Source organism: Perissodus microlepis, chromosome 18 (genome assembly GCF_051167445.1).
Source record: "Perissodus microlepis isolate ML-2025 ecotype Zambia chromosome 18, ASM5116744v1, whole genome shotgun sequence".
Lineage (NCBI taxonomy): Eukaryota > Metazoa > Chordata > Actinopteri > Cichliformes > Cichlidae > Perissodus > Perissodus microlepis.
This window is the reverse complement of record NC_140478.1, coordinates 36315776-36327090: the sequence shown is the minus strand read 5'-3', so window position 1 is coordinate 36327090 and position 11315 is coordinate 36315776. Positions and strand designations below refer to the sequence as shown.

Below are 11315 nucleotides of genomic sequence, written 5' to 3'. Positions count from 1 at the left end.
TTGACCTAATGAGCAGCTCAACAGGTGTATCTAACAAAAATGTGGCCAGTGAGTGTACATGGTACTTTTTAAATGGACAAAATGAACTGCACTGGCAGCTGCCCAGTGCCACTATGAATTAGTTAAATAATCACTACCATGGATAGTTTGGTGCATGATGTAATTAAATAAATATTACAAAAAAAGATTCTTATAGCCCTCACTTACCTTGATAATGTTTTCAATCTCTAAGTCCTGTTTGTCTTTCTCTTTTTCTGTCTTCTCCGTCTCATGGATAGTCAAGTCATCAGATTGGCTGCCCCTGCTGCTGCAGCTGCTGCGGGCGCTCCGGCTGCGTTCCCGCTGACTGTTTTCCCGCTGGATCCCTCTCTTCAGTTTGAGTTCATGGTGAAGGGAAGACTTTCCCTCACTCTGAAGACGGAGGGCAGTTTGAATGGCTGAATACCAGATGTAAAATCTTGGGTGTACTTTCCATTTAACTTTCCGAGTCAGACTGAATAGGATGGGTTATCTTAAAAAAATGAGGACTGGTGTAGCTTTACAGAGTAACTGAATGCATGTTTCAGAAAATATGTTAATCCCTTTTGGATAAAGTGGCTGACTGACCTCCACCTGCCGGAGCACCTCTCTGAGGGGTTCAGTAGCCGATGCCATCAGCTCAGTGTGGAACGCACCACTGACTGGGAGAGTTTTGGTCCGCATGAACTTTAGGCGCCGAGAGTTTTCCTGGAGGAAATCCAGAGCCTGAGAAGTCAAAGAAGACAGCAGAAATGACAAGAGCAGCTCTAACAACTTTTTTGATGGTTGAGAGAAGACAGAAAAGAGAACACAATAGATTCACGGTATATTAAAGCAGCAAGAATATATGAATGCATTACCTGCTGGTGCCCTGCAATAACCCTGCCATCTGGAAACAGGTAGTTGGCCACAGAGCACACAGGATTCTCCATCCCCAGACTCTTGCAGTGCTCTTTTGCCTGCAGACAGGCATAATTATACTGAGCCTGAGGTCTACCAATGACTGACAGCATCCCACTGGGAACCAGTTCTGAGGCCTTCTGCATAGTCTCCGCTCGCACCTTCACTGCATACAAAGCTAGAAGATGCATAAGGAGTAAATACAGAATATTAACCAAAGTTGTGATTAAAACACCTTTTACAAATGCACAAAAAAACCCAAAAAAGAAATCTTTCTACCTTCTGCAAAGTTCATCGCCCCAGAAAAGACAAGAGCAGCAAATTCTCCGACACTGAAACCTGCAGCAGCGAAACACATCTCAATGGCCTGTGTACAGCAGGAAACAAGTCAAAAAAAAATAAAAATGAAAATGTAACAGCCTTCCAATTATGACCGATATATCATTTACGTCACTGATACATCCGTAACTGAAATTAACTCAGAACAATTTGTTTATTTTTTTAAATGGTCATTCAGAATCCGAAGATTATTTACGGTGATGTTTTTGGTGGGAGTGAAACAACAATCTACTGATAAAAACAATAAAAACAAGATGTGATAATAAGAAATAACCACTGTTGGAAGCCTTATTTACTCTATCGCCTTAATCAGGTGCAGTAATTAAAGTTGAAATTAGAAACTTTGCATTTGAAAGATGCAAAGTAAAAAAGTAAAAAAAAACTTCCTTGCTGTACTTAATTTTTACTCCCTACATTTTTAAACAAATATCTGTAGTTTCCTCTCCGTATATTTTCAAAACAAACTCGTTACTTTGGGTTTAACGCATTTGGGGGAAGTTAATATTTCAAGTCACTGCAGGCCTTCAAACAATGAGATTTGAGCCTAAACAGTGACACATGAAAGGCAGTCGCGTTTTAATCAGTAGAGATGAAAGAGCAAACCATGTACCGTAGTTTTGATTTATTTATTTTTAGCACAACACCAGAACAACCCCACGTGCCCATAATTTGCGGTACTTCAGAAAAAAAGGAGTGAACATAAAAGGGAGTAAAATGTTGTGTCAGGTAATTTCAAATGCAGCATTTCTATCACCTCAACAAACACTAACTGTGTCACAGTGTGTTGCTAGCTAAAGCTCCACTTGCTGTATTTCACAGGAAGAGAAAGAGTGAGAGCTAACTTCACTCAGAGATATAGAAAGAAAGAGAAAGAAACCAGGCTGTATTTAAAGGTAAGGACTGCTTAGTGATATTTGATAAAATGTAATTGTATTTTAACAGGGACATAAAGTGCTTGTCTTACTCCCTTCTTCTAGCTCGAAATTACTTGCCAAGTGGTAAGGACCGTTCATGGTCACACGGTGAGAACATTGGTGTTGACTATGAAGAGATATGGTCAGACAGGGGAGGGGCCAGTCAGATTTATCAACTCAACCTCCTTAAAGCATGGAGAGAGGCTGAAACCAATCTCTGGTGAGCCCGGTTAAGGAAAGAGATGAGTTGGTGCCTGAGATGCCAAATTCCAACATCCTCATTCCCGCCATTGAGATAACAGTCTCACACAGGCCCAGAGAGCAGATGTTGCTGCATTGCAGATGTGTTATACCCCCTGCCCAGCCGAATGACTCTCAAAAAGAAAATTTTGCAGAAAATCAATGTGATCGCTTGGATCACTGGAATTATCATCTCGATATCTCTTGTCCTTCTTTCATTTCAGACGTCTTGAAAACAAGTTTTAACAAAGTCCTGGAGAAGTGCCCAATGCTGGAGGACCTCCTGCTTTACCCCTGGCTCAGATAAACTCCTCTCTGACACAAACACACACGCATACTGAATTCACATCTTGCCATACAAATGTGATACAGTAACCAACTTTCTTTCTTTCAGAAAAAAAGAAAATTGGGAGATTCAAAATTTTCCTCACAGTAATGTTTGCATCAGTCTATCAGATGAATCCCCTCCAAGTCCAATATTTACATCAGTTACAGTGATAATGCTTGGTGTCTACTTTCAGCCACCGCAGTAGAATGCCAGGAATGAATCTCATTGAAATTGTAGTTGCATTTGCTATTTAATTTAATTGTCATGGATGATACACAGACAACCCAACAGCAAACAGAGGAAAACAATGGGCTTAAATACACAGAGGGATAAATGAGGGAATAAGACACAGGATGAGAGCACAGCTGCGAGAAATCACAAACAACAAGACCATGGGGAAGGAAAACTGAAAACACTAACATAGTCTAAGGAGCTTAGAAAGAAAACGTCTGGACTTCTTTAAGTTGCTTGAAGACGTTCAAGCAAAGTTTCAGTTCTTTTCATCCGAGAAGGTGAAACATCTTCAAGCAACTTCAAGTCCAGACGCTTTCTTTCCAAACTCCTTAGACTACGATGACCTAGATGACTAAGAACCTTCACAGACATGAAAACACTAACATAGCACACAAGACTATCAAAGTAAAACAGCAAACAAGAGACTTTTACAAAGACACAGAGTTGACACAGAGACATGACTGACTGGGGAGAAATTGGGGAACATGGAAAGAAGAGTGACTAGACATGACACGTGGGACACAGGGGCAAGGCAAAGTAACAGAAACCTAAAGCCTAAGAATATAACACAAGAAGAAAACAATAAAGAGAACCAAAAACATACATAAGAATAATCAATGAATATAAATGAACAAACACAAAACACTGGGTCACAGACTCAGTACCATGACAGTTAAATGTACATAATAAATACTTTAAATCAGATGACAATGTAGCTGACACTGTGTTTATTAGTGTGTGGTCAACCACAAATCTTCATACTGTCATCCATACATGAGGTCTTTATACAAACGATGAAAGATAATGAAAGAAACTGTTTAATTGATATGAAATGATTGAATTATATGAAATATTATGGCTTTGTCTGCCAGAGTGTTTTTCTGTGAACTACTTTGAACTACTGGCAGTCAGTGAAGTCACTGAAAGGCAAGATTCTATGTTGTGTTGCCGTAGTTTCCAGAGTTTACTTATAAAGCTCACTAACAGAATTCAGTTAGAAAAGTCAAGGATTTGAAGGGCGCACATTTGAAGGAATATTAACTCAATATTAACTCATTACGGTTTACATTTTCGAGTTTAAAAGTTCTCCGAAATTACAATGAAAAAGGAAACAAGAAAAATTACCACTCCAGCCGATAAGAAAGATTCAGGAGATCAAGGTAAGTAAAATAATAAAATCAAATCCTGGTAAAATCCAAATCCTAGAAATGTTGACACTGTGTGAATCATTTTTGGAGCAATTGAATCATATGTTTGATTGAAAATAGCTTTAATACAAGATGTCTAATCAAAGAAAGGTTACCGGTCTTTTGGTAAAATAATGTAATAAGTTTATTCTTGGACTCAACAGTAAAAACAGACCAACAAGTGTCATCAAGATCTAAGACTTAGTAAACCTAGTATCAATTCGCACTGGTCAGTTTTTTTATCCCAAGAATAAACTTGTGATAATTTAAGCAAAAGCAATTTCAAATTCTTTGCCAAACTGCTTCCAGTCCTGATGTCGGGGACTCTTTTTCACCACTGTGTTGTTGTCGTTTATAGATTGTAAGAGCAGGACTGTTAAAAGAAAGGCCAGTCCTGAAAAGAAGACCCCAATAAAAAGGAGGAGGGTCGCTGAGCAGGCTGGTCCTTCCACCAGCTCAGATGTGGTCAGAGGAGTGAAGCGCAAGGTTGTGCAAGATGAAGAGGGCACAACAAAGAAAGCAAAGAAGGCTAAACTTCTCGACCATATGAGGGGTGACAAGGAGCAAGCATCCTCTTCGTTGGACTCTGGTAAAGGTAGGCTAATTAGTTGAATAAGGGGGTAGATTAAGTGTGGTTGCTAGGTTTAAGATATTAGTGTTTAGTGTTTGTGTCTATCATCCAGTGAGCTGATGTGCTTTTGGTGTTTTCCACATCTCCAGACTTGAACAACAAACAGGTGTGCGCAAAAAATGGCAAAAGAAAGGCCGCGGGAGACAACAGAGAGTCACCCAAGAAAAAAAAAAGGAATGTGGACCAGGACAAAAAATCAGTGGCAGACCAAAAACGTAAGTAGCAAGCAGCTTGGGTTTTATATTCAGGGGAAGGGCAAAAGGAACATTTAGGCTACAGAGGAGAGTAATTTGTGTCACAGCTGTAATAAAACAAGATTTGTTGTTTTGTCTGTTCAGGTGAATTCCAAGCCAGATATGTGGAGGAGCACCAGCTCGGAGAAGGAGGCTGCGGAGCAGTGTTTGCTGGCTACCGGATAGAAGATCGTTTTCCAGTAAGTGTTCAGATGATGGTAGTAAGACAGGCAGTAACGCAGATAATGGATAATATCGTAAACTGAGACGTCTGCTGTGTTTCCACCTTTCATTATGTCATACTGAGGAAATGCTCACCAATGCTCTGTGTCTTCTAGGTTGCCATCAAACACATTCCCAAAAATAAAGTCTACTGCAAAGTGGCGGTAAGCGTCCAACACTTGAATCAGTTTTACATTACTGGATTGAATGCGGCGTTCCTCATCATCCACTTTGTTGTAATATTTCAGGATGAAAGCGGGAAGAAGCTCTCAGTGGAAGTGGCCATTATGGTTAAACTTGCAGGTGAAGCAGAAGGGTCAGTGGGAATATCAGCACCTGTGTCCTTGCTGGAGTGGTTCGACCTTGGCAAAGAGCTGATCCTGGTGCTGGAGAGACCTGTCCCCGCTGTGGACCTGCAAAAATACAAAGCAGAAAATGGAAGAACTTTACCAGAGGACAAGGCCAAGGTAGGTTGACTGGGAGAGCCTTAGACTGTACAGCATTCAATCAAGGCAGAAAAGCATTAACTCATTATTGTGTTTTTCATCTTTTCCAGGTCATTCTGAAGCAACTAGTTGATGCTGTAAAGGAACTTGAGGATAAACACATCTTTCATCGGGACATCAAGGGAGAAAACATTCTGATTGAGACCGGCTCAGATGTGCCTCGAGTTCGCATCATTGACTTTGGACTGAGCTGCTTTGTTAAGCAGCGATCTCTGTATCGCATCTTCTATGGTAACATATTCTGCTCCTGCTTTTCACAGATGTAACAATTTGTGTCTTTTGTTTTAGAAGAAATTGCAATTGTGTCTGTTTGTTAGGCACGCCTCTTCACACCCCTCCCGAGTGGTACAGGAGGAGCTGCTACAGGTGTGGACCCACCACGGTGTGGCAAATGGGAGTGGTGTTGTATGAAGCGCTTCATGCACGGGACTTTAGTACCGAGAGGTTCCTCACAAAGAAACTGAGCATCAAAAAGCGTCTGTCCACAGGTAAGAAAACTTCACACTTCCAGATTCACTGATGCCTTGGATCACTAGAACTATCATCTTCATCTTTTTGATCTTTTCTTTCTTTCAAGAATGCCGGAATTTCTTGGACGCATGTTTAACTACAGTCCCGGAGAAGCGCCCAACACTGGAGGAGCTCCAGCTTCACCCCTGGCTAAGATAACACACACAAACACACAATTCACACCTTATCATATAAGTATGATACATTGTAGTAACTTCCTTTCTTTTTTCTGTTGGACAGGAATAGATAGAATGGGTCAATCTTAAAAAATAAATAAATAAAAATTTAGCTTTTTTGGAGTTCCTGTAACCCCCCCAGCCATCCCAGGAAAGGGGATCTCTCTTTGAATGGGCTTTCCCGAGGTTTCTTCCCATCGATCTGGCCCCCTGGGGAGTTTTTCCTCGTCTTCATAGAGAGCTTGGGCTGGGTCAGGAGCTCCATCAAAACTGTCTTTATTTGATGACTTTAATGTCATCAAATAAAGATGTGTTTTACTTAAAGTAAAATTTGATCAAAATAAAACTTGTTTAATTCATCTTTGCTGAGGATTCTCCTTCATTACTATTTTGTTTTGTTTTTTTGTTTTGTTTTTTTTTTACCCATGGTGCATTTTGACAAATAAGAAAACTGAATCAGGTTAAAGTGTGCACAAAGACAGTCACACTGCAAATGATCTGAAGACTTGCATCTGTTGCTCTAACCCCCAACTAGTTTAGACAGATTTCCTGGTTCTACCAGAGGTTTTTTCCTTCAAGAAGGGAGTTTTTCCTTCCCACTGTTGCTGAGTGTTTGCTCATAGTGGGTTGTAAAAGCATAAAAGTTAATAAGAGGCATTCATAGCAGAGTTATCACAGCGGGAACTATATAGCTTAAATGTACAATTTCTACAGGACGAATTATAACTTCATTATGTATAAAAGCTCCTGTGGATAATTACTCCTATTTGTAACTTTACACAAGAGAAAGTTTGCTGTCACACTATTTATAACAGGTTGGATTTTGTCCTCTGAGTTGAGCCTTTGGTTGCAGTTTATTGAAGAATTTCCTCTAAAGTAGCTGTTGATAAAGATTTAAAGTCCTGTTTATATACAGAAATATGCTTTAGTTCATGTTTTTTTACATGTCTGCCTCAGTGGATCAGTAGAAGATCTGGCACAGGAAACTAGATGATGAAAAAAGGGTACGAATACACATATATATCTATATCTATAAAGATACAGATATATATACACACACACACACACAGGTTGCAATGTAGTATTTTCATTTTTTCTTAGCATTTCTTTAACATCTTGGTGCAAAAGAATACCTGCATTTGTGTGTAAAGAAATGTTACATATATACTAAAAACAGTTGGAAAAAAGAACTACAAATTTGGAAAGGAATTTATTCATGTTCTTACTCATAGATGGAGTACATGGTTTAAAAAACACTGAGGAAACAGATATGAGGCGGCTGTATCAACATAAAAACATTAATACAGTTAAAAATGAATAAAAAGTTGCACGCTTAAACTTATTTCTCTACAGTTTGTACAATTAATCCATGTAACAATAGGTTCTCTCTTAATATAGTAGTTAATTAAAATATCTTTACATAAAAATACATTTTTAAGTACTCTCCGGTGGAAGTCTGTTGTGGCTTATGTTTCTAAATGACACAACCATAAAGCAGCCCACAGAATATACAAATATGTCTTTGATAAGTGAATGGTGGCTCCCACAATGGCCTGTTAAGTTATTGCAAAAATAATTTACTGCATAATATGTCAGATTAGAACATGTTATAAGCACAAAACTGAAGGGGAAACAATAAAAACAAAAATTAAAAAACAAATACTAAATTAAGTTAAAGGATATTTCTTACTATACTATATAATTGTATAATGTTGCGTTTGATTGCAAAAGAAAACCCACCAAGAAAAAAAGAAAGAAAGAAAAAGAGAGAATAGAGTTTAATTTATTCAAAACACATTCTTTTCTTTTATTTAAGCTGTAGCGAGATTCAAATGGACAAAAGAGAAAGAAAAATATTACAGATTTGTTTTATTAATCATGAATAAACTTTATTATACACAACTCTAAATTTCAGTTGGTCTTAGTCAGATGTGTTTTTAATTAAATCCTGCAACACTGTGCTCGCTGCCATCACTTTATATCTTAGTGTGCAATTCAAATATATACTTATTACAATATTTTTCCCCCTTAACTCTCAACTCGCGTTTTTAAAATGTCTGTGATCATATTTGTCCGTTGACTTCTGTCTGGGCCTCGAACGATTCATCAGACAGGTTGGCAGCCTCCAACTGATGCTCCAGACTTTCATCATCGCCTCTATTCTGATCAACTCTTATCTTAAACTTAGTGATGACCTCATTACTGGCCAGCGCGCCCTCCTTTTTAGGGCACGTGGGCTTTGATAACAGCCGGCTTTCCAGTCGCTCTGCAAAGAAAATTCACAACACATTTCTTATTTGGTAAGCTTGTTAACAAATTTTAGTTCAGTTTTGCTGAAAGTTATAGCATGCATCAGGTAAGAAGCAATTGGTTTTTAAAAAGCATATACATTCCCCAAAACATTTTTATTATGTGCATTTTGGAGAATAAAAGATTGTACACAATTTCCCTTTTTAAAGTAAAAAGATTATTAAGTCTAATTCTTACTTATTCAGTAGATTAAAGTATTGAAACATCATTATTCATAAAATATGCACATTACAAAATTAAAGTTATTCAAAAATTACTCAAGTACTTACTCCAATACTCACATTATTCAAGTAAATTTAATTTTTGCCAATGTAATGTCACATAAAATCTTAATCTGAATAAGGGATTTGAACCCCACTGTCACGGCCAGGGGATCAGCAGGCCGCTGACTAGTAGTGTTCTCTCTCTCTCTCTCTCTGTCTCTTGCTCTCTCTCTCGCTCTCTCGCCAGGGCGGAACTCATGGTGGGTTCACGCCCTCGGCCCACGCCCCTCTGAAGAGGAAACACCTGGGCCTCATCAGTGCAGCCAGCATTTAAGCCAGGGAGTGGCTTCTACTCATCGCTGGATCGTTGTGTGTGACTCGCGTCAGTGCAGCCCGGCTCTGAGCAAGTTCTCTTTTGCTTCCCTGTGCAAAACCTCTAACGTGTGTTTCCTTCTGTACATAGATCCCCTGGACCCGACTCTGCATTCCCCGAGCGGATTCCCTTTTTGTGTGAGTGTTTGGAGAGAGAGTCAGAAGAGGAGCAAGTGTCTTTTCCCTACCTGGATTTCCCCGGAGCCTTTTCCCTGTCACCGCTTTGTATATAGCACTATCCCCTGCACTGTTTGTATATACACCTGGTGGAACTGTAATAAATACTGACTGTGCCTCTGAGTCCTGCGTGTGAGTCCTCAAGCGAACCGTGACACCCAAACAGATGAGAGCTTAGCAGTGAAGCTCTCTCTTAAAATTTGAGTTATAAAGTCAGAAGTTATCACTGACAGAGATCCATGTTCTTTTAACATAAGAAAGAATATTTGCTGAAACTGACATTAATCCAAGCCCTTAAAACGCCATTTTGGATTAAGCATTTCCTTTTAGAAAAGTCTTCAATGAGCAGGAAGCTCCAGTACTGAAAAAGAAGCCAACATCAACTGCTAAACGTGCTAAAAGTAAGTAAGTCCCCGTAGACTCCTATGATCAAAACACATACAGTATAAAAGTTATAGGTTACAGATCTGAAAAGTAAAACAAATGTCAAAGTGAAAAAAGACTTATGGTCCCATAGAAGTCTATTCCATTTGCCTGGAATTAGGTGAACACCTTTGTGACAAATTTAATGGCTCAGTCATTTGTTTCATGTCATATTTAATAAAAGACTGACATGGTGGCATGTTGAATTGTCCATTTTGCACATATTTGGTCATTCTAAGCGTCAGAAGGGGAAAGATCATTCTGGGAATGCCTACTGGCAAAGGACGTGTGACTGACAAGTCCAGTGTGTGAAGTTTAACTACAGTCTAAGGAGCTTGGAAAGAAAAGCATCTGGACTTCTTTAAGTTTCTTGAAGATGTTTCACCTCTCATCTGAGAAGCTTCTTCAGTTCAGAATTTCTTCAGAGAACTGAAGAAGCTTCTTGAATGAGAGGTGAAACGCTCTTCAAGAAACTTAAAGAAGTCCAGATGCTTTTCTTTCCAAGCTCCTTAGACTACGATGACCTGAACGACTGAGAACCTTAACAGACAGTTCTTCCCTTCATTCATCATGCCTGATTTCAAAACACCAAGATGGCAGTCGTGAAAACACTCATCTTGAGTCTTCATGGGACTACGGTGAGATCAGTTATGCCTCTTATGATGCTGTCCCAGACTTCAAAGCAGTATAAAACATGTTTGCAGCCTGTAACAACTGTGCATGCGGTTATTTTTCGTTTTAAGATTTCCGTGTTTAAATCATAATAAGATTTAGTTTTAATTTTAATTAACTTAAGGTGAGTCAGATTCTTTCATTCAAGTCACTGAATGAATCTCTTGACATGTTTGGGGGTAGGTGCCTTTTGTAGCATTTTAATGCAATTATCTGACAGATTATATGGTCTACACTGTTATTAACTATACTAACACTCTGTTCCAGAAGTCTGTGCTGCAAAGAGGCAAAGTGAATACGGCACCTGCAGGAGTAATGGGGGTCATCAGTCGGTTCAGCTGGATGTTCCAGTGCCGTACATGTTGACTGGCATTCCTCAGCCTCTCCTGAACCTCCTGGAAACAAAAATCATGCAGGCATCCTCATCAGTGTTGTTTTAGAAGAGCACTAAATACGATGCTGCTCACAAAGCCAGTCAAAACAAACTTGTTCACCTCCAGATGCTGGTGGCTTCTTTGGCGAGATGCCTGCAGATCCTGGAGCTCCTGAGAGGCAGAGTTGAGGGCTGAGGGGGTGTCCTCATCGGGACTGCCATCTGACAGCTCCTGTATGGGGCTGAGGTTTTGCATTGTACGTTGCTGCTCCTGGAGGAGCTGGAAATGTTTCCTCTTTTCATCTTCAGCCTGCAGCAACCTGAAGGAGGGGAAAAAGGGAAGAAGC

General features: G+C 39.5%; 2 protein-coding genes across 2 annotated transcripts; one reads left to right on the top strand and one right to left on the bottom strand.

Annotated features, from left to right (window-relative positions):
* Window positions 1-470: 470 nt before the first annotated feature.
* LOC146368881 (malonyl-CoA-acyl carrier protein transacylase, mitochondrial-like) lies at window positions 471-1317 on the bottom strand. The gene is made up of 3 exons (XM_084913069.1): window positions 1198-1317; window positions 879-1096; window positions 471-744 (listed from the first exon to the last, which is right to left on the bottom strand). The coding sequence occupies exons 1-3, from the start codon at window positions 1274-1276 to the stop codon at window positions 508-510; spliced, it is 534 nt and encodes a 177-aa protein (XP_084769195.1). The 5' UTR covers window positions 1277-1317; the 3' UTR covers window positions 471-507.
* A 2667-nt stretch (window positions 1318-3984) lies between these two features.
* LOC146368880 (serine/threonine-protein kinase pim-2-like) lies at window positions 3985-7437 on the top strand. The gene is made up of 9 exons (XM_084911392.1): window positions 3985-4133; window positions 4519-4755; window positions 4881-5006; window positions 5130-5224; window positions 5363-5410; window positions 5495-5713; window positions 5803-5983; window positions 6070-6240; window positions 6330-7437. The coding sequence occupies exons 1-9, from the start codon at window positions 4073-4075 to the stop codon at window positions 6419-6421; spliced, it is 1230 nt and encodes a 409-aa protein (XP_084767518.1). The 5' UTR covers window positions 3985-4072; the 3' UTR covers window positions 6422-7437.
* Window positions 7438-11315: the final 3878 nt, after the last annotated feature.